The following is a 19,585-nucleotide window of genomic DNA, read 5'->3' as shown; positions in this document are numbered from 1 at the left end:
ATTCTTACACAAATTTAGGTGCGTTAAAAGGTTCACTTGAAAAGTCTTTTATGCTATTACTCGCATTCTATTATAATTTACAACTCCATCAACTAGGAATTGTTACATAAATTTAGACAAATATATATGATCACTTTAAATATTTCTCATATCTTTAGGTTGTTTATCATACTTTAATTTTTGTGGATAATGTCTACTTAAATGGGAGGTATCTATAGACATCCTTTGTTGTTTTACCAAAAGATAGTAAAAATAAAATTTATTTATTAGATTTCGGTTTAGGGTTTAGGATTTATAAAATTTAACAATTATTTTATATTGACATATTGGTATCATAGCTATGGTTGGAGTTATTTTCCCACGTGAGCATCATAAATATTGTCACACTCATAGAGTTTTCAATCTTAAATGCATGTGGAATTCGTCTAGGGTACATTATAAAGATGGTTTATGAGAGATGAAACATTGTATGGAAACACATAATGTTATTTTTCAGTTGTATCTTTCATCTATTTATTTATGAAAAAGCTATATACTAGTAATTTAATTTCAAATAGACATTACAACTGCATGAAACAAACTTCTATCCTATGACCGTAAGATTAACAAAATTGATAGAGTATTAAAACTTTCAAGAGAATGTTTAGATTCAAACTTTTATCACACTTATGAAATTTTAACTTATTTGGTACAATGATTGTAAATTCGGTTGTTGTGCTATGTGTTTTTTGCTCTGGGCTGTAGATTTACTTGTCCAACTAACACGGACAAAGTCCTCAGTTACTAAAAATTCTAGTTTTTCAAATTAACTTGTGCACATGTTATTGCTAAGCAATAATAATGAGCCTCTCGAATTACTATCAATGGGCACATCTTCGCTATATAATCGACACACTTTGAATGGTTTATACTAAAAATTTGTACCCATAAGAGGATCAATCATATTAGATTCATTCTAAAGATGCTCAAATTATTTTTCTCCCTTGCGATCAATCATAGATGAGTTAGATGATTGTCAAGTCAAAATAGATTTTTGTCTTAAGGGAAGGATGTCCAAGAATGATATTATAGCCATTATCAACAATCCAGACATGCCAAGCTTAACTATAGAAGACCAACTCTCTCCCAAGCTAATCATTATCAAGGGTTTTAGGAAAAAGGTTATTCAGCTAGTCATAATTCCTCTAAAAGTGGAAGTAGTTCCTATTGAGTGGATGTACTTATTCTCGGAGAAGACATTACTCATATTTTTTATTTTCTTAGTTGGTTAAAAGAAAGATCGAAAAACAATTTTTCGCTTAAGTCTTAGCTTAATTTTAAAAATATTTTTGTAATAGTTTAAAATTTTAAATAATTATTTATTGATTAATTGTTTTAAAAAAATTTTATTAGAGATTATTATTTTTCTAATAATTTTTAAAAAATATAAATTCATTAAAAACTAACACCTTTTCTATGAAATAATATTACCTGTATATTTGAAAAATACTTAGATATAGTTTTATTTATAAAGAAACTGCAAAAACTAAATAGATAAGTGCCCGGAGAAGAGTAAACATATTAAACTTCTGTCTCTCTACTGATTAGACCTCTTCAATTTGCATTCAGGAATCGAACCGACCAACTTTATTACCTTCAACAACATCACAGGGTTGATTAATTATGGCCTCTCCTACCTTCTCTTAGAAATTTCAATTCTCAAACTTCTACCTCCAAACAACTCACCTTCTTATTTCCATCTCTTCTGCAGCAATCTGTCTCAAAATCTGTTTTTGGTATTTTCAGAATGGGTGAAACAAAATGGTTTCTCCTTATTCTGATGAACTATCTATCCCTCAGCATTGGTTTTTCCGCAGATGTTTCATCAACAAAGAAGACTTACGTTGTGCAGATGGATAAGTCTGCAATGCCAGGCTCGTTTGCCAGTCACCTTGATTGGTACTCATCGAAAGTAAAATCTGTAGTATTTAAGAAAGAAGGTGATGCAGATGAAGAAGAAGAAGATAGGATAATTTACAATTACGAGACTGCTTTTCATGGAATGGCTGCTCGTTTGAGTGAACAAGAGGCAGAGAGGCTAGAGAAAGAAGATGGAGTCTTGGCCATTTTCCCAGATAAAAAATACCAACTTCATACCACAAGAAGTCCCATGTTCCTTGGGTTAGAACCAGAAGACAGTTCCAGCGTTTGGTCTCAGAAGCTGGCTGACCACGATATTGTTGTGGGAGTTCTTGACACTGGGATTTGGCCGGAAAGTGCAAGTTTCAACGACTCCGGCATGCCGCCGGTACCAGTTCACTGGAAAGGAGTATGTGAAACAGGTCGGGGTTTTCAAAAGCATCACTGCAATAGAAAAATTGTGGGTGCGAGAATTTTCTACCTTGGATATGAAGCAGCGACAGGAAAAATCAACGAACAAACTGAGTATAAATCAGCAAGAGATCAAGATGGGCATGGGACCCACACAGCGTCGACTGTGGCTGGTTCTCCTGTGCGTGGTGCTAATCTTTTGGGTTATGCTTCTGGGATCGCTAGAGGAATGACCCCTGGTGCGAGAATTGCAGCTTATAAGGTGTGTTGGTCTGGGGGTGCTTCAGCTCAGATATATTATCGGCAGTTGATAGAGCTGTGGCTGATGGAGTCAATGTTTTATCAATATCATTGAGTGGGGGAGCGCCATCTTACAGCCGCGACAGTTTGTCAATAGCCTCTTTCGGAGCGATGGAGATGGGCGTTTTTGTTTCTTGCTCCGCCGGAAATGGTGGCCCAGACCCTGTCAGCCTCACAAATGTATCACCATGGATCACCACAGTTGGCGCTAGCACCATGGACAGAGATTTTCCAGCTACTGTTAAGCTTGGAACAGGAAGGACTTTTACCGGAGTTTCACTCTATAAAGGGCGAAGAATTTTGCCCGCAAATAAGAAATATCCCCTTGTTTATATGGGCAGCAGCAACTCAAGCAGCCCTGATCCAAGCTCTTTGTGTTTAGAGGGCACATTGAATCCAAGTGTAGTAGCAGGCAAAATTGTCATCTGTGACCGTGGTATTAGCCTTCGAGTTCAGAAAGGTCAAGTGGTTAGAGATGCCGGAGGTGTAGGCATGATTCTGTCAAATACGGCTGCCAATGGAGAGGAGTTAGTTGCAGATTGTCACCTTCTTCCGGCTGTAGCAGTGGGGGAAAATGAAGGGAAAGCAATAAAGAATTATGCATTAACAGATGGGAAAGCCACTGCAAGTCTAACATTTCTCGGTACCAGATTGGGGATTAGGCCTTCTCCTGTAGTAGCATCATTTTCGTCCAGAGGACCAAATTTTCTTAGCCTTGAAATTCTGAAACCTGATATGGTGGCACCTGGGGTCAACATTCTTGCGGCTTGGACGAGCGAAACAGGCCCATCAAGCTTGCCAACTGATCACAGGAGAGTGAAATTCAACATATTATCGGGAACTTCAATGTCATGCCCCCATGTGAGCGGAGTTGCTGCTTTGCTTAAAGCAAGGCACCCAGAATGGAGCCCTGCAGCATTAAAATCTGCACTGATGACAACTGCTTATGTTCATGATAACACACATAATCCTCTTATAGATGCCTCAATAGGTGCACCCTCAACGCCGTTCGACCATGGCGCTGGACACATTAACCCAGAGAAAGCTCTAGACCCAGGTTTGATCTACGACATTGATGCACAGGATTACTTTGAATTCCTCTGCACACAAAAGCTATCCCCAGAGCAGCTCAAAGTTTTTTCCAAGTATGCAAATAGATCTTGCCATCACTCTTTAGCCTCTCCAGGGGACTTAAACTACCCTGCAATCTCAGTAGTGATCGAAGCCAATAGAAACGTTTCTACTATAACTCTTCACAGAACAGTCACCAATGTTGGGCCTCCAGTGTCTAATTATCATGTTGTGGTTACACACTTCAAAGGTGTTAACACAAAAGTGGAACCAAGAAGCCTGAATTTCACCAAGAAATACCAGAAACTGTCGTATAAGGTTACCTTCACATCGAGATCTCAACAGACAATTCTGGAGTTCGGAGGTTTGATTTGGAAGGATGGAGTTCACAAAGTAAGAAGCCCGATTGTTATCACTTACCTGCAACCAGTATGAACACGTAAGTGGATTTTTAACATGTTTCCTAGTCAATTTCACAAATAAGCAATGTGTTTTGCCAAGAGTCATGGGACTCAAAAGGCTTTATTAGAAAGAGATTATATCCCCCCCTCTTTTTTCTACTAATGATTTTCCAAGTAATCCCAGTTAAGAAAGAAACCAGTTCAGCTTCTTATAATTTTTTTCTTTTCGATAACAGGTTACTGGTCTGTATTTATTGGATGAATAAACTTAAACATGTAATTATTATATTAAGTAAATCAAGGTTTTATAAGCAAAATATAGACTTAAACTTAGAGTTTTATCTTATAAGTTCTAATACTTTATCAGTTTTGTTAACTCTTAGGAGGTCGTTTGGTTTCAAAGATTTAAAATTTATCTTAGTAATCTATCTTTTATTACTTACATTACTTTGTTTGGTTTATAAGTAATATAATATTACGGTAATCTTCTATTATTAATACTGACGTGATAGATAATATAGACGGTAATCTGATTACCACATCCACCTTAGGTATTAAAAGATTATCAAGGTAATCTTAACTTTATTATAATTATATTATTATTTATTAATTTTTTGAGATAAAAATAAATTTATTTTTAATTAATATAATAAAAAATATAAAAAATATTTAAAAATGATTATATTCATGATGTTTAGATAAAATAATTTATTAGTATTCTTTTATTATCTTTAACTAAATACAATAATTATTTATACTTATCAAATTTTATCAAATATAATATTTATTTATCTCTAATATTCTTTTAAATAATCTATCTTTAAAGTAATCTTTTTATTTTGATAATAAAATATTATTTAAATTAAATGCCTTTTTAAATTAGATTTTTATAATTTGACGCAGACAAAGAAAGAATCTAATGTGCTACACATGTATATGTACGCCAAATCTTAAATAAGTTTAAGGCAACTTTAACATGTTAAGCCTTCCATTAGATGAGGATAGAGGAGAAGATGAAGCTATTGTCAATTAGAACTTTTATTTTCCGTAATATAAATATCTATATCTATATATGTATATGTATTATTATATGATTAAATATTATTTTATTTTTAATTCAAAGTTATCTAATTAAATAATGACACATATAAATATATATATATATTTATATACTTAAAATAGATGTATATAGTTTTATTATAATTTTAAATACATAATTAAATATACAAATAATATAACGAGCTTACATGTAACCATACATCTTTATCCTATTAATAGCAAAAATTCTACAAAAGAAAGGAGAGAAAACACACTAGATCCTTCTTAGCAACAAATAACATGTAATTTTAATCAATACTCTGATCACATTAAATTTCAACCCCTTTTGATCTTGAGCATTGATTTGAATCCAGTGCTCTTCATTTTTGTCATCTCCTGGAGCCCAGTATGTCCATAAATGGTCGGTGTCTAGTGCATTTTCTGGGCCAAAACCGCCGTCTTTGCCTTCCCTTTGGCTGCTGGCTTCAACGGTGCATTTGTCAGCTAAATTTTCTGAAAATATTGTGTCAATGGCCTTTCTGAATTCCCTCAATCTTTGAACGTCAATGTCAGAGATTAGCCCGGTTGAATTAGGAGGCACATTAAGCAGCATCACGCAGTTTCGCCCCACTGAATTATAGTATATTTCAAGTAGATTACTTAGCTTCTTTGGTGATTCTGATATATGCCAAAACCATCCAGTTCTGATTGAAACATCGCATTCAGCCGGCAACCAGTCTGTCCCTTCTGGATCACCAGTGCTTAAATAACTACAAAAATAGAAACACAAATTTTACCAATCAATAGTCCCAAAATGCAAGCACTTGTTACACATGTGAGCTAGAGATGGCAATGGGTTTGGTATCGCCGCATACCTAAATCCCTATCATTCCTATCCCCACACCAATCCCTATACAGGAATGATAGGAAATCTCTGTCCTCTCTTTATAGAGAAAATTTCTGTCTTCTTCTCTTTCCACCTTTGTAGAAAGAATTTTCAATTAAAAAAAATGACAATAACGAAAGTAAATTAATGAACCGATAAATATATGATTATTATAAACACTATTTTCATAATTTTATCAATCAATTATTGTTAAAAAATAAATAAATTTCTGATTTAAATAAGGAAAAAATAGTTATTAAAACCTTATTTCTTGATATTAAAAAGTTGTAACAATGAGAAAATTCTTGTTGCCGCCTATTTTATAGATTCTCCTATTAAAAGTATTAATGATAAAAATATTTTTAATGAAAAAACTATAATGACTTGTTATTAAAACTATTAATAACTATTTTCTCTTTATTAAATTTATTAATTGTTAACGAGAGCATAAATAATTAGTCTCTAAAATCTTATAAATAATATTTATAATAATGAAATATTTTATTATTCTTTTGTTGTTGTCAATTTTTTTTGTTTAGTCTTACACTTTTCTCTCATTTTTATTAAAATAATAATAAAATACTTATTAAATATTATAATATATTTATAATAATTTAAAATTTTTAAAATAATTTAACATATAAGAGTTTAAAGGATGAAAGTAATAGACGAAAAAGGATTATCCCTGTTCCTATTCGTCCGGGAGAGGCAGACCGAATATCAGTTTCACGTGCTGAATTGTAACCAAAAAGGGGTTATCCCTGTTCCTATTCGTCTGGGAGAGGCAGACGAAATATCAGTTTCACGAGCTGAATTGTAACCTCTAATGTAAGATGAGAGAAGAAATTCAAGGATGAAAAGCTAACAAGTAACCAATTTCCACCGAACATAATAATTAATGGAGAAAAACTAGGCTATAATTGCAGACAGCTCATTTCAGAAGGTTCAAAAGAAATCAATTTGCATGACTTAAATTAATCAAAAATACTCACTCAGCAATGCTTCCATTCCCGACTGAAAGAGAGGTGCGATTGATGGTCGACCAGCAAGTGCTTCCAGCAGACCCGTTTTCATTACCAACCCATCTAACATCCGGACCCGCATCAGAAAATATGTTAATGGAGCTCTGCAACTCCTTCGCCATGGCGAACCACTCTGAAAAATAATATGACATGTTTGGTGCATTTGAACCCTTGGCTCCATCGAACCAAATCTCTCTTAAGTTTCCATATCTAACAATAATCAAATGAAATGGATGAAACAATCAACTTTCTTCAAGCTTTTGTTTATTTTTCAGAAAGCAAAGAAAAAAGGAGCAACCTGGCGAGTAGCTCTTGCAGTTGAGCTAAGTAGTATTCGTTATACTGTAAATCATTGCCATATCTCTGATCATGGCGATCCCATGGTGATAAACACAATCCCACATCGACTCCACGAGCTTTAGCAGCATTTACAAACTCTTCCACCACGTCACCAGTTCCATTTTTCCAGGGACTAAGTTTGACAGAATGGTCAGTGTATTTTGAAGGCCACAAGCAAAATCCATCATGGTGTTTTGCGGTTAGTATGACAAGAGAAACTCCTGCGTCCGTGGCTGCACTGATCCACTGGTTCGCATCAAACCCAACTGGGTTAAATATAGCAGGGTTTTCTTTCCCAGTGCCCCATTCAGAGTCGGTGAATGTGTTGACTCCAAAGTGGACGAACATTATGAGCTCTCTTTGTTGCCATTTTATTTGAGAATAAGATGGCAGTGGCAACACGGGCAATGGTGGTGTTATAACCTGCTCTCGTCGAGAAATAACAAATTCTAATTGCTGAAACAACGTTATGGTGAGTAAAAAATACAGTAACTTAGTCATGATCACCCGATTATCGTCTCTCTTTGCTCGCTGATTCTCTGTCTCTCTATACAGAAGCAATTATTGAAAGAAAACTAGCTTTGTGGAGATGGGTTGTATGATGAACCAGAGCCAAAGGAGAAAGAAGAAGCTAAGTGTAACCAAGCTTTTGATTGGAATTTGCTTTGCTTCTTTTGTCTGTTATGGTGGTCTTCTCTATCTGTTCTTCTTTTGCTATCATTCACGTGTGGCTATTTCATATTTCTAGGTTAACTTGATCTTGAGGAAGAATGGGAGATGTAATCATTTTTTGAGTAAAGCTACCGTTATAAATAAATTGTATAAACTTATTTATATAATCTGATATGATAATATCTGATAAAATAATTATAAAACGAAAGAAAAAATAAATAATCAGATTACTCAATTGTAAACTATCATCTCAAATTGTACAAATAAGTTAGCCTGAGTTGTTTTACCATATAGTTTGATTTTATAGTTATATATTAACGAATAAAGTATAATACTTGTATAGCAAGGAAGTTATAGATGGTAAGTAAGTTATTTTGCCCAATCTTTTGAAGCATTGATTGATGATTATTTAATTTAAGAATTTCTTTCTGTCAATCCATTTTAAAACGGCTGCAAACTCTGAATTACATAAATCTTTCTTTATTAACATATATTTGGAGGTTTAGAAGTTCATGTAAAAGTAGGATCCTTTTACATCTTTCTTATTTTTTGCATTAAGGGCGCATTTGCTATTAGACTTAAAAAAATTACTTTAGTTATATATATATTTTATTATTAATATTATTTTAATTTGTTAAATAATAAAATATTTCAATAATATTTTATTATTAATAGTAATATAACTAATAACATAAACAGTAATCTGATTATTACTTTATTTTCTTATTTATTAATATTTTAAGACAAAAATATTTTTTTAATTAATATAATGAGTAACATAAAAAAATATTTTAGAATAATTATACTAAATAGTATTTAAGTAAAATAATATTTTAAGATTATTTTATTATTTTTACTAAATTTTATAAAATATAGTAATAATTTATATCTAATAATTTTGTAGATAATACATATTTAAGATAATTTTTTATTTTTAATGATAAAATATTATTCAAATTAAACGTATTATACAAATAAATGATGTAAATTTAAAACTAATTGGATAACTCCATGACGAAGGTAATTTTGAAATGAAAATATCAAAATTTAATGTATATATGTATCTCGAATATCTTAGTGAAAAAGTTACAGAGAATCTTTAGTCTATACATGTTAACAAGGACGATGTAAAGAAATCACCTTGTATCCTCACACGGTAACATTTTTGTTGACTTTAAACCAACAAGGCCGATGTCCAATAATAATAATAATAAGAATTTTTTGTTTGAAAACACTATTTCCTAATTGAATGCTTTTCATAAAAAATGGGAAGGTAAGATTATCATTTTACTTTCTAATCCTCGTTGGATTTAAAAAGAATGAATTACTTCTTTTTGGGTATAAAAAATAAACATTTAATATCCCTTTAGGTCTAAAAAATTACTAAGTTAATATATTTAAAATCTTAAAATAATCTATAAAATTTCATATTTTTAATTGATATATAATATTTTTATTTTTATTCAATTTTAACCCCTATATATTGTATCTTTATGTTGGCCATTGTCAATAATATCAAAGCTCATTTGCTAACTCAATTTTTGAGGTTCAAAAAGGACTCATAGATGTCCAAAACTTGCATCTTATGTTGTTGGCCAGATCAAGTTGTCACGAGATTTTGAAGAGAGAAAAGAAGAACCATGAAAAAGGAAAAAAAATTAAGAAGAAAAGTTGGGATAATATGACAATTTTATAAAAGTAAGATAGTTAACGATAATATAATGATTTTAATTATCTAACATGCTATCAAGAACTTTTTTACCAATAAAGATAGATTTCGGATGAAAAAATAAGATTTATATTAAATCTATGAAAAATTACTTTACGGCCAAAACTAGGGTGAGAAAATGTAAATCCCGTAGTTAATAAAAAAATAATAAAACTATGTATATATATTTTAAATACATAAATAATATATATTTTATGTGTGTTATTATATGATTGAATGATTTTAAAATAAAATTAAAATAATATTCAATCACATAATAACACATATAAGTGTATATCTATTTATATATTTTAAATAAATATACATAATATTATTCATAAAAGGAATAATATTTTGTGACCTTTCTATTTTATAAAAAATAAAACAAATTATAAAAATAAAGGTTACAAATTAATGACTCGATTTGCACCCTTTTCTGAATGGATCACAATACAGCATTTTCCAAGGAGATCGAAAGACATGAAATCTTATTTCACCACTCAATCTTTAACACTATTAGATTATTTAAAGACACTGTTGTACTGCGAATAAGTGATATTAATAAAATATATTATTTTGCGTCAAATCAGTGATATTATCTCAAAAGAGAAATACCAATAAAAAATGAAAAAAAATTGAGTAAAATTTAATATTTAAAAGGCCAAAGGATTTAGTCTCACTCAAAGTATTCCGTTTTCTCAAATTTTCATTATTTAACTTAAAAAAATTTATTTACCCATCCATAGACGAGATCTCTTGTCTTTGTCGAAAAAGATGAAGACCTTCATCTTTACGACAAAGCTTTTCATCTCGAAAAAGGAAGAAATACCAAGAGAGACACCACTGGAGAAAGAAGAAGCTTCGAGAATGAGAGGCTGCTGGCGATGGCGTTGAGAATTTCATTGGAAATTGAAAACTAAATCTTAAGAAAAACATATTATTTTTTAAAACTTGAAATAGGGGAAAATTATTAAGTTTTAGAGTTCAAGAAAAAAAAAGGATAAAGTTTTAGTTTATTTTTAATATTATAGATAAAATGATGATTTTGTTATTAAAATTATTATATTTAACTATTCATAATAGATAAATGGATTTTTCAAAATTAAAGAGTGAGAATTTAAGAAAAAAATTCTTTGGGTGAGAATAAATCCTTTGGCCGATTTAAAATAGAGAATGCCTCCATAAATGTACTTAGGGAGAAAATGCTTAGTAATTATGTTCCATTATGTCAACAAAAAAAAGACAGAATTCTTTTTGCTGGAGTCTAATTTAATTTTTATATTTACGTAATATTGTTGGATTTATAAGATAATAAAAAATTATTATTATCTTTTACCATCGAAATAACATAATGGATAACAAGAAATATAGAGATGGTAATCCAAACCTTCAAGTCTTTGGCTCATCACCCTTCGAATAAAGAGGGGATTTCTTGATAATAATAAATACAATCTATTAATTTAACATGACATAACACAAAAAAATTTGAGTTAGGTTTGGGTTTAGATGCATAGAGAGGTTCACGTTAGAACTCTTTTATGCTATTACTCATATTTTATTATAATTTACAACTCCATAAACTAGGGATTGTTACACAAATTTAGACAAATGTATACAATCATTTTAAATATTTTTCCATGTCTTTGGTTGTTTCAAAAGAGCATTTAAGGATTACATCTGGGGTTGATTCAAACCGAGCTGATATATAACAGAGCTCGAGTTCGAGCTCGAACTCGTGGAAACCAAGCTCACACTCGGCTTGAATTCGGCTTAACTTGTTTCGAGCTCGAGTTTTTAACTATTTTGTTATTAAAACGACATTGTTTTAATACATATTATTATAATTTACAACTCCATAAATTAGGGATTGTTACACAAATTTAGACAAATGTATACAATCATTTTAAATATTTTTCCATGTCTTTGGTTGTATCAAAAGAGCATTTAAGGATTACATCTAAGGTTGGATTCAAATCGAGCTGATATATAACAGAGCTCGAGTTCGAGCTCGAGCTCATGGAAACCAAGCTCAAACTCGACTTGAATTCGGCTCGACTTGTTTCAAACTGAATTTTTAACTATTTTGTTATTAAAACGACGTTGTTTTAATACATATTGATCAAAACGACGTCGTTTTGTATTAAACTTTTTAATTGAAAATTTTGGTGAGTAGAGCTCGAGATCGACCGAGCTTTTATAGGGTTGGTTTGTTCAAACCGAACTCGAGCTTAAGTTAGAATGGGCTCAGTTCGAGTCCAGCCCTAATCACATATGTCCTTTAATTTTTGTGGATAATGTCTACTTAATGGGCAAGTATCTATGGACATCCTTTGTTGCAGCCAAAGATAGTAAAAATCAAATTTATCTATTAGTTTTTGGTGAGTGACATACATAAAATTTAATAGTTGTTTCATATTAACATCTTGGTATTATAGTTATGGTCTTAATTATATCCCAAATGAGCATTATAAATATTGTTGTCATGACAACTAATATTGTCAAGTCATTCAATAAATTGACATGTCACACTTATAGGGTTTTCAATCATTATACTTGCAGAATTCATCTAGAGTACATTAAAAAAATGGTTTATGAGAGATGAAACATTGTATGAAAACACATAATATTATTTTTCAATTGTATTCATTACCTATTTATTTATTAAAAAGCTATATATTCATAAAGTAATAATATGTGTTCACATTTTTTATACACAATTTAATTAAATAAATGATGTATCATCGTATAATTGAATATTATTTTATTTTTGATTCAAAATCATTATCTGATCACATAATAATACATTATTTATTTATCCAAATTGTGTGCTAAAACCCATGAAAACAAAACGATTTTTGAAAGAAAAAAAACATAGATTTGAGGGGTTTCAAAATTGGTTTCTAAGACCACTAGCGAGCTCATGTACTGTAATACCCTCAGGTATGTTTCAGGGGTAATTATGTCTTTTGATCCTGTTTTGAGATATTTCTCATTTTGAATATATATATGTATGGGTGTGTTTATATATATATATATATATAAATACAAAAAGAAAAAAAGAGAAAGAGATAAAGATATATATATATATATATATGGAGAGAAAAGTCAAAAAAGGCAACCTTTACACTTTTTCTATCATTTTCCCATCCCTTCCAGAAAAGACAGCCTTCTTCATGCTTTTTCTTTGCTTTTTGAAGAAAAATGACGGATTTGAAGGAGTTTTGGAAGACAAGTAAGGAAAGAAAAGAAAATGAAGCACTTTGGAAGCCTTGGTAACCAAAAGATCTCTTCCTTTTCCCTTTACCTATGCTTATATATGTATTGGATGCATGTTATATAAATATGTTAGTATGTTTTGGTGTTAATTTAAGGTGATTTTGGTGATAAAGGAAGCAAGACAAGGAAAAGGAAGCCAACTTGTAAAAAATTGGTTTGAAATAAGGTAAGAGGTATCATCCTTGATATATTGTATGTTTTAGGCTTTTGGTTCCTTGGATCTATATTATAAATGATGATTTTGAAGTTGAGAAATGTTGTTTTGCCATTTGGGGTGTCTATGTGTGTGATTTTGTTGATGACAGAGAATTGGATAATATTTACAATTTTGCCACTAAGTTCGTCCCATGTTTTGGCTACCTTATCTTATGAATCATGGGTGCTATTATAGCTTGTTGGAAAGCTCTTTGAATCCTCTTTCCAATGATATATAGTTTGTATGAATTAGAGATCATTTGGACTATTAAATATTGTATGAACCAAAAGGACTGTTTTATCAAATAAACAGTGAAAACAGTTTTTGTCATTGATTTCATCCCACATTTTGACTTTCTTATCTAATGAGTTATGAGTGTTATTATATCTTATTAGAAAGCTCTTTGAATTATCTTTTCAGTGATATATAGCTTGTATGAATTGAGGATCATTTGGACTGTTAAATATTATATGAACCACAAGGACTGCTTTACCAAATAAACAGAGGAGATAGTTTTTGCCACTGAAATGAATTATGAGAGCTATTATAGGTTGTTGGAAAACTCTTTGAATCTTCTTTTCAATGATATATAGCTTGTATAAATTAGAAACCGTTTGGATTGTGAAATTGTATGAAAAAGAAGGTTGCTCTGTCAAATGAACATGGTTGTGAACAGTATTTCACAGTTTTGGAAAGGAAAAGAAAGAAAAGAGAGGAAAGGAAAGGAAAGAAAAAGAAAAGAAGAAGAAAAGAAAGAAAAGCAAGAAAAGAAATTTGGGGCTCAAGATTCAGGGGTTGTCCCAGGAGTATGGTCTGGTGAGTTATGAATAGATTTAGATGGAAGTAAAATTAATAAGATATAAGGCCTGCATGCATGCTATGAACTATGGGGGGCACTTTACACTACACTGCCTGTAGTAGGGCACGTCCATAGTAGGACATAGACCCACAGTAGGGTCCGCTCGCAGTAAAACATGCTCGTAGTAGAGCTCAATTCAAATTCAGATTCAGAAATGGTGTAGTGAGAGAAAGGAAGAGAGCTCAAGCTTAGAAAAGTGTCAAATCTCTATAGTCAGCTTCCAGAAAGTATCAAATAGACACCAAATAGGACAAAGTATGACCCAAATAGTAAAGATGAACTAGATTATCCCCTCGATTTCTTATGGGGGTTATGAGTGAGGTTGAGTCCCGAGAGTGAGTTAGAACAGGAAAGAAAATAGTTTACTTAATTCTTTCCCCTTACTGAGTGTTTTTATCACTCACTTCCTTTTCTTTCATGATTGCAAGTACAGGTGATCGAGGTAGCTGCGAGGCAAGGTCAGGTCAGCGTAGGTAGATCCGACTGGAACAGGTTATCTCTGGTTTATATTACATGCATAAAGTGGCATGTTGCGAGGCAAGGTCAGGTTAGCGTAGGTAGATCCGATTGGAGCAGGTTATCTCTGGTTTATATTACATGCATAAAGTGACATGTTCTTATCGACTTTTGACCTTTTTGAGATGATGGTATAGTTGTATATGATTACTTCACGTATTCGGATGCTTTCAGATGAGTTTTCATATGAGTATATACACTTTTGTTTGCTTCTAGATTTTCAGTTTTCTTAAAATAATTTCTAAACACTTTTAGTGATGCGTTCATGTTGAAGTATTTTAAAAGATAAAAAAAAAAAAATAGACGCTCCGAATATTAATTTGTAACATTTCTCCTTTGATAAATAGTACTTCTAGGGAGGGATATTATATATATCTTGATGTGCGAAGGGTGGAAGGTACAAATCTAGGCTTAAAAGAAGTCAGTCGTTCCCTCGTCTTTGGGGGTTGTATGCTATAGTTCATAAAAATGACAAAAATCGGGGTTTGTTTTTTAAAAAAAAGTTGATTCAAAGAGATTTTGGGCATGGGTTTTAAGGACCGTCACAAGAGTTAATCATTTCCCTATCCTTGCAGTACATGTGTTATAGCTCACCAAAACAAGGGATTTTTGAAAAACCTGAATTCAGAGGGTTAGGGTTGTTAGTTTTGGGGTCATCAATAGGGTTATTTACCTTAACACATAAGAGATTGGATGGTGCGAATTTGTGCAAAAAGGAGCTCGTTGTTTCCCCACCAATTTTCATGTGCTAGGCCACGTGGAAAGGGAATGGGATTGAGATTGGGAAAGGGAAAGGAAATGGGAATGGGAATAGGAAAGAGAATTAGAATGGGAAAAGGAAAGGGAATGGGAGTGGGAATCTAAAGGAAATTGGAATGGCAGTGGGAATAGGAAAAAGAAAAGGAATAGGAAACGGAAAAGAAAAATGGAGGGGAAAGGTCCATGGAATGGGAATGTGTTCTTGCTCTTCTTCCAGATCTAATAAAAATATAAATAAAATTGGAACATAAATATAATAAGAATATAAGAATATAAGAATGGGGTGGAACAGAATTGGGCTTAGAAGAGGGGATGGGGCTATATTAACAAAAAACTGGAACAATGATGGGCTGAAATGGGATTGGGCTAGAGTAATAATGGGTTAGAGTTGATTGGGCTGGAATGGGATTTGGGCTGCAATTTAGATGAGCTGTAACAAGAGAATGAGATTAGAGTATGAAATTCAGTATTATTTTATTCTTAATTTAAACACAGTTAATTACATAATAATACATCATTTATATATTTTATTGTATACTAAAAAATGTGTATACATAATATTGATCGTAAATAATATGTACACCTAAACTCTTGATTGTACAATATATTCTGTACATAAAAATTAGACCATAAGTAATAATCAAGGATATCATGCCACAACTGGTCACATTTTAATCGCTCCTCTGCTATAATCATGTAATTTATATAATTATATGGATAAAACAAACATCACCAAAGCTTTAATTATTTTAAGCCTAATATATTAGCAAATGCAATTTATAAAATAGAATCCTTACCATCCACTCATCCCAATGCTCTTCTACATCACAAAATACAGACCCACCATTAAAGAAGACTAGCAAACCCATTTTCCAACACAACTTCAGGCCCACAATTCTTAAACTCTTAAACGGCCTAAACACTTATTTCCATAAAGGTTTAGATTATTGTCAAAATGACACGTATTAACTTTTAAAAATTTAAATACTTATTTCTTATTTAATTTTATTAAGATTTTCTAATAGTTATAAGAGTAAAAACGTCATTCAATCAATAATATTAAAAAAAATAAAAATTTCTCCCTTTTTAAAAATCGATAATTTGCCCTAAACTTAGTTTTAAAAACTTACCTTTTCTTCGTTAATGTTGATAGCAATTCTAACCCTAATCCTAATTATGATCTCATCCCTTCTGATGACTAGCTCCTTAATCTTGATTCTTTTTCAATGTCTCAGGGCCAATCCGACCTTTTTCTCCTAGTATTCCTAAGAACAACAACAATTTTCACAGCTCTATTTCTTCTCCAAGCAAATCCACCTCAGCTACATCTCCACTACCATCATCCCTCCTTCACCTCCCCTTCAACCAGGACTATGGATGTTTTGCCATCGGCATCGAACGTGGCTTTCAAATTTACAATTGTGATCCTTTTTGTGAGACATTTTGTTGGGATCTTCACTGTGATGGAGGGATTGGAGTTGTTGAAATGCTTTTTCGAATGCAATATATTAGCCCTTGGTAGTGGACCGAACCCATAATATCTCCTAGACAAGGTGATGATCCAAGATGACCATCAAAGCCAATGCGTCGGTAAGCTATTGTTTAGGTTAAAAGTTCAATCAGTGAAACTCTGTTGTGATAAAATCATGATGGTTTTGAAACAGAGAATAGTCATGTACAATTTTGCAGATTGAAGCTGCTACATCAGTTTGAAAACCATATTGAATCTGAAAGGTTATGTGCGGTGTCATAAGTGATGAGGTCGTTGGTCTTTATTTGTCTTAGGTTGCAGAAAGAACAAACATTGTCTTGGGTGACAATGAAACAAACATTGTCATGGATTGAAATGTTTTGAAATTTAAGAGAGGTGACTATTATTGGTAAAATAATAAAACCCTAAAAAGAGGAGAAAAAGTAAGTTTTTAAAACTAATTTTAGAGAAAAATTGTTAGTTTTCAAAAGTAAAATGAGAAAATGGATTAAAATTTTATGTTTTTAATATTACTAATTAAATGACATTTTTTATCTTTATAATTAACAAAAAATCTTAACAAATTGGATAACAGATAGATTTTTGATTTTCAAAAGCCAGTGTGTATCACTAACAGTAGACAAAACCTTGGGTGGGAATAGTATTTTGGCCTTCTTTAACAGAACTTGTGGCGATTATTGGACCAAAGAGAAACTTACTACCAGATAAAAGGTGGCACAAATATAGCCAGAAGTGTGGTCAATCATAAGAATTTTCAATTTCGAAAAATGAATTTTGATCCTGCAGTTACAGTAAGTTTTGTATAAATCCCCTTGATTTTGATCATTTTATTTATTTTTTATTTAGGGTAACTAAATATGATGTGTCGTGCATGTCGGGTGACACGATCACAAAATCAAGGGACTCGAAAGTGGCAGATTTGCAATTGTGAATTCCCAAGTTCCAATCCAGATAAGGGGAAGACATGGTAACGTGGAAATGCATGTCTTAAATGCGTGGCCTTTATTGAATGGTAAGGACTGGAGAGTAAAGGATATACATGAAAAAAGAAAAAGGACGAGGAGAATCTCCATTACCATTAAGTAACACCACTCCTCTCAATGAGTCATTATTGATTTCTAGAAGGCCTGGTGTATTGTTAAATATTTATCTATTTGTTAGACAGTAGAAATATTTATCGTTTGGTGTATTGTTATTATCAGGTTAAAAATATTATTTAGAAATTTTAGGATTTCTCTTTACCATTTGGCAAATTACAGCTCACCCTCACATATTTTTCCCTTTCACAGTTTCCACCCCATATTTTTGCAACCTTTCCAGTTGCCTCTTCTCTATAGACTGTTGATCTCTCTTTGTAGCCAACATACTCTGTCTTTGGCTTTCCTCTCTACTTGAGATTGAGTCGACTTTAACCCAATTCTCTTCTTTAATGGTTGAGCTCATGCTCGGTGAAATTGCGCACGTCAACACTTATTCTTCTTCTTTGATTTGAATGATGACCTTCTTCTTCGATTTTAATCAATTTTTAATATGAAGGTGAAAGATTCTCTGGGATCGAATCAATTGAGACCGACAGATGAATGAACAAGAAGCCCAATATTGAGACCAATTTCTCTATCATATGTTGTCAAGAGTGACAAAGAACACTGGTGAAAGAAGGTCATTGTCTACGACAGAAAAAGAATGTCGGTTGTTAGCTAGAAAGGGCATCAGAGAAAAAAGAAGGAAAATATCAATCTTAGAGAGAAAAAATGAGTTTTTAAAATTTTAAATACAAAAAATTATTAATTTTTTAAACTAAAAGAGAAAATAAAGTAATATTTTAATTTATTTATATACTTTTTTAAATGTCAATTTTATCTTGCCCTACTTACTACTCATACTAGGTAACTTATTTCACTTGATGTCAAGATTAATTATGGTAATAATTAATGCATCTCATTAATCCATTTATGATTATAATACAACTATCGCTTCTAATAATTGTGCGGTGGAGAGTTTTTGAAAGAGGAATATCGTTTTCTATGTGTAGCCGAACAAAGGTCGGAAATTGAAAATATTCCCTCAGCATGTGAACTACTACTAATAAAGGGAAATTTTTATTGCTCCTTCCTTTCGATAGATAGATCGGCACATTTTAATGATTTTTGGTGTTATCTTGCTGTAAATTATGTAAGAACGACCAACCCACTCAAGCGAAAAATTGATTGAATTGTCATTTCAAATGAGAAAAGCCAATAAACTTTATTTCGTATTGGTTAGAACGAAGTTTCCCACCCTAACGCTTGTAGAAATATTGACAATTTTCTGCTCATTTTTTGCTGTGAAATCAGGCTTGTTTCTTACAAAATATGTAAGAGTTGTACTCTAAGATGTTTACACATTGCAAATCGAACAAGTAGTCATGCAATTAATGATACCATAGTTGTCCATATCTAAAAACATTACTGATGGTCGAGAGGGAGAGAAAAACTGAGAGAGAGAGAAAACACTAACAGTCGAAGAAGAGATTATCGTCAGAGAATTGTCATCGAAACCCTTGGGAAAAATGATATTTTTTTAAACCTTGGGTAGAAGAAGAAAATTGTTAAAATTTTAAACCTAAAGGGAGAATGTGATTACATTTTTAGTTTTTTTAAATATCTTTATTAAATGATAATTTTACCTTTAATACTGATTACAAAAATTATCAGAGAGTGGATATTTAAGTTTTTCAAAGTTAATGAATAAAAATTTGAAA

General features: G+C 31.8%; 1 protein-coding gene and 1 pseudogene across 1 annotated transcript; one reads left to right on the top strand and one right to left on the bottom strand.

Annotated features, from left to right (window-relative positions):
* Positions 1 to 1,537: 1,537 nt before the first annotated feature.
* On the top strand, positions 1,538 to 4,295 carry LOC123225056 (annotated as a pseudogene).
* A 1,035-nt stretch (positions 4,296 to 5,330) lies between these two features.
* LOC123225468 (alpha-L-fucosidase 1-like) lies at positions 5,331 to 8,129 on the bottom strand. The gene is made up of 3 exons (XM_044649418.1): positions 7,327 to 8,129; positions 6,999 to 7,238; positions 5,331 to 5,890 (listed from the first exon to the last, which is right to left on the bottom strand). The coding sequence occupies exons 1-3, from the start codon at positions 7,866 to 7,868 to the stop codon at positions 5,395 to 5,397; spliced, it is 1,278 nt and encodes a 425-aa protein (XP_044505353.1). The 5' UTR covers positions 7,869 to 8,129; the 3' UTR covers positions 5,331 to 5,394.
* Between the last annotated feature and the right edge of the window lie 11,456 nt (positions 8,130 to 19,585).

The sequence above is a fragment of the Mangifera indica genome, chromosome 9, assembly GCF_011075055.1.
Source record: "Mangifera indica cultivar Alphonso chromosome 9, CATAS_Mindica_2.1, whole genome shotgun sequence".
Classification (NCBI taxonomy): Eukaryota; Viridiplantae; Streptophyta; class Magnoliopsida; order Sapindales; family Anacardiaceae; genus Mangifera; species Mangifera indica.
The sequence above is the reverse complement of the archived record's forward strand: the minus strand, read 5'-3'. Positions and strand labels throughout refer to the sequence as shown.

What these genes read in the sequence shown, in the direction of transcription:
- LOC123225468 (XM_044649418.1), bottom strand. Translation starts at nt 7,868, where the DNA reads ATGACTAAGTTACTGTATTTTTTACTCACCATAACGTTGTTTCAGCAA. An exon ending in CTGCAAGAGCTACTCGCCAG is followed by an intron (nt 7,239 to 7,326) that starts GTTGCTCCTTTT and finishes GATTATTGTTAG; the next exon opens with ATATGGAAACTTAAGAGAGA. An exon ending in GGGAATGGAAGCATTGCTGA is followed by an intron (nt 5,891 to 6,998) that starts GTGAGTATTTTT and finishes CTATTTTTGTAG; the next exon opens with TTATTTAAGCACTGGTGATC.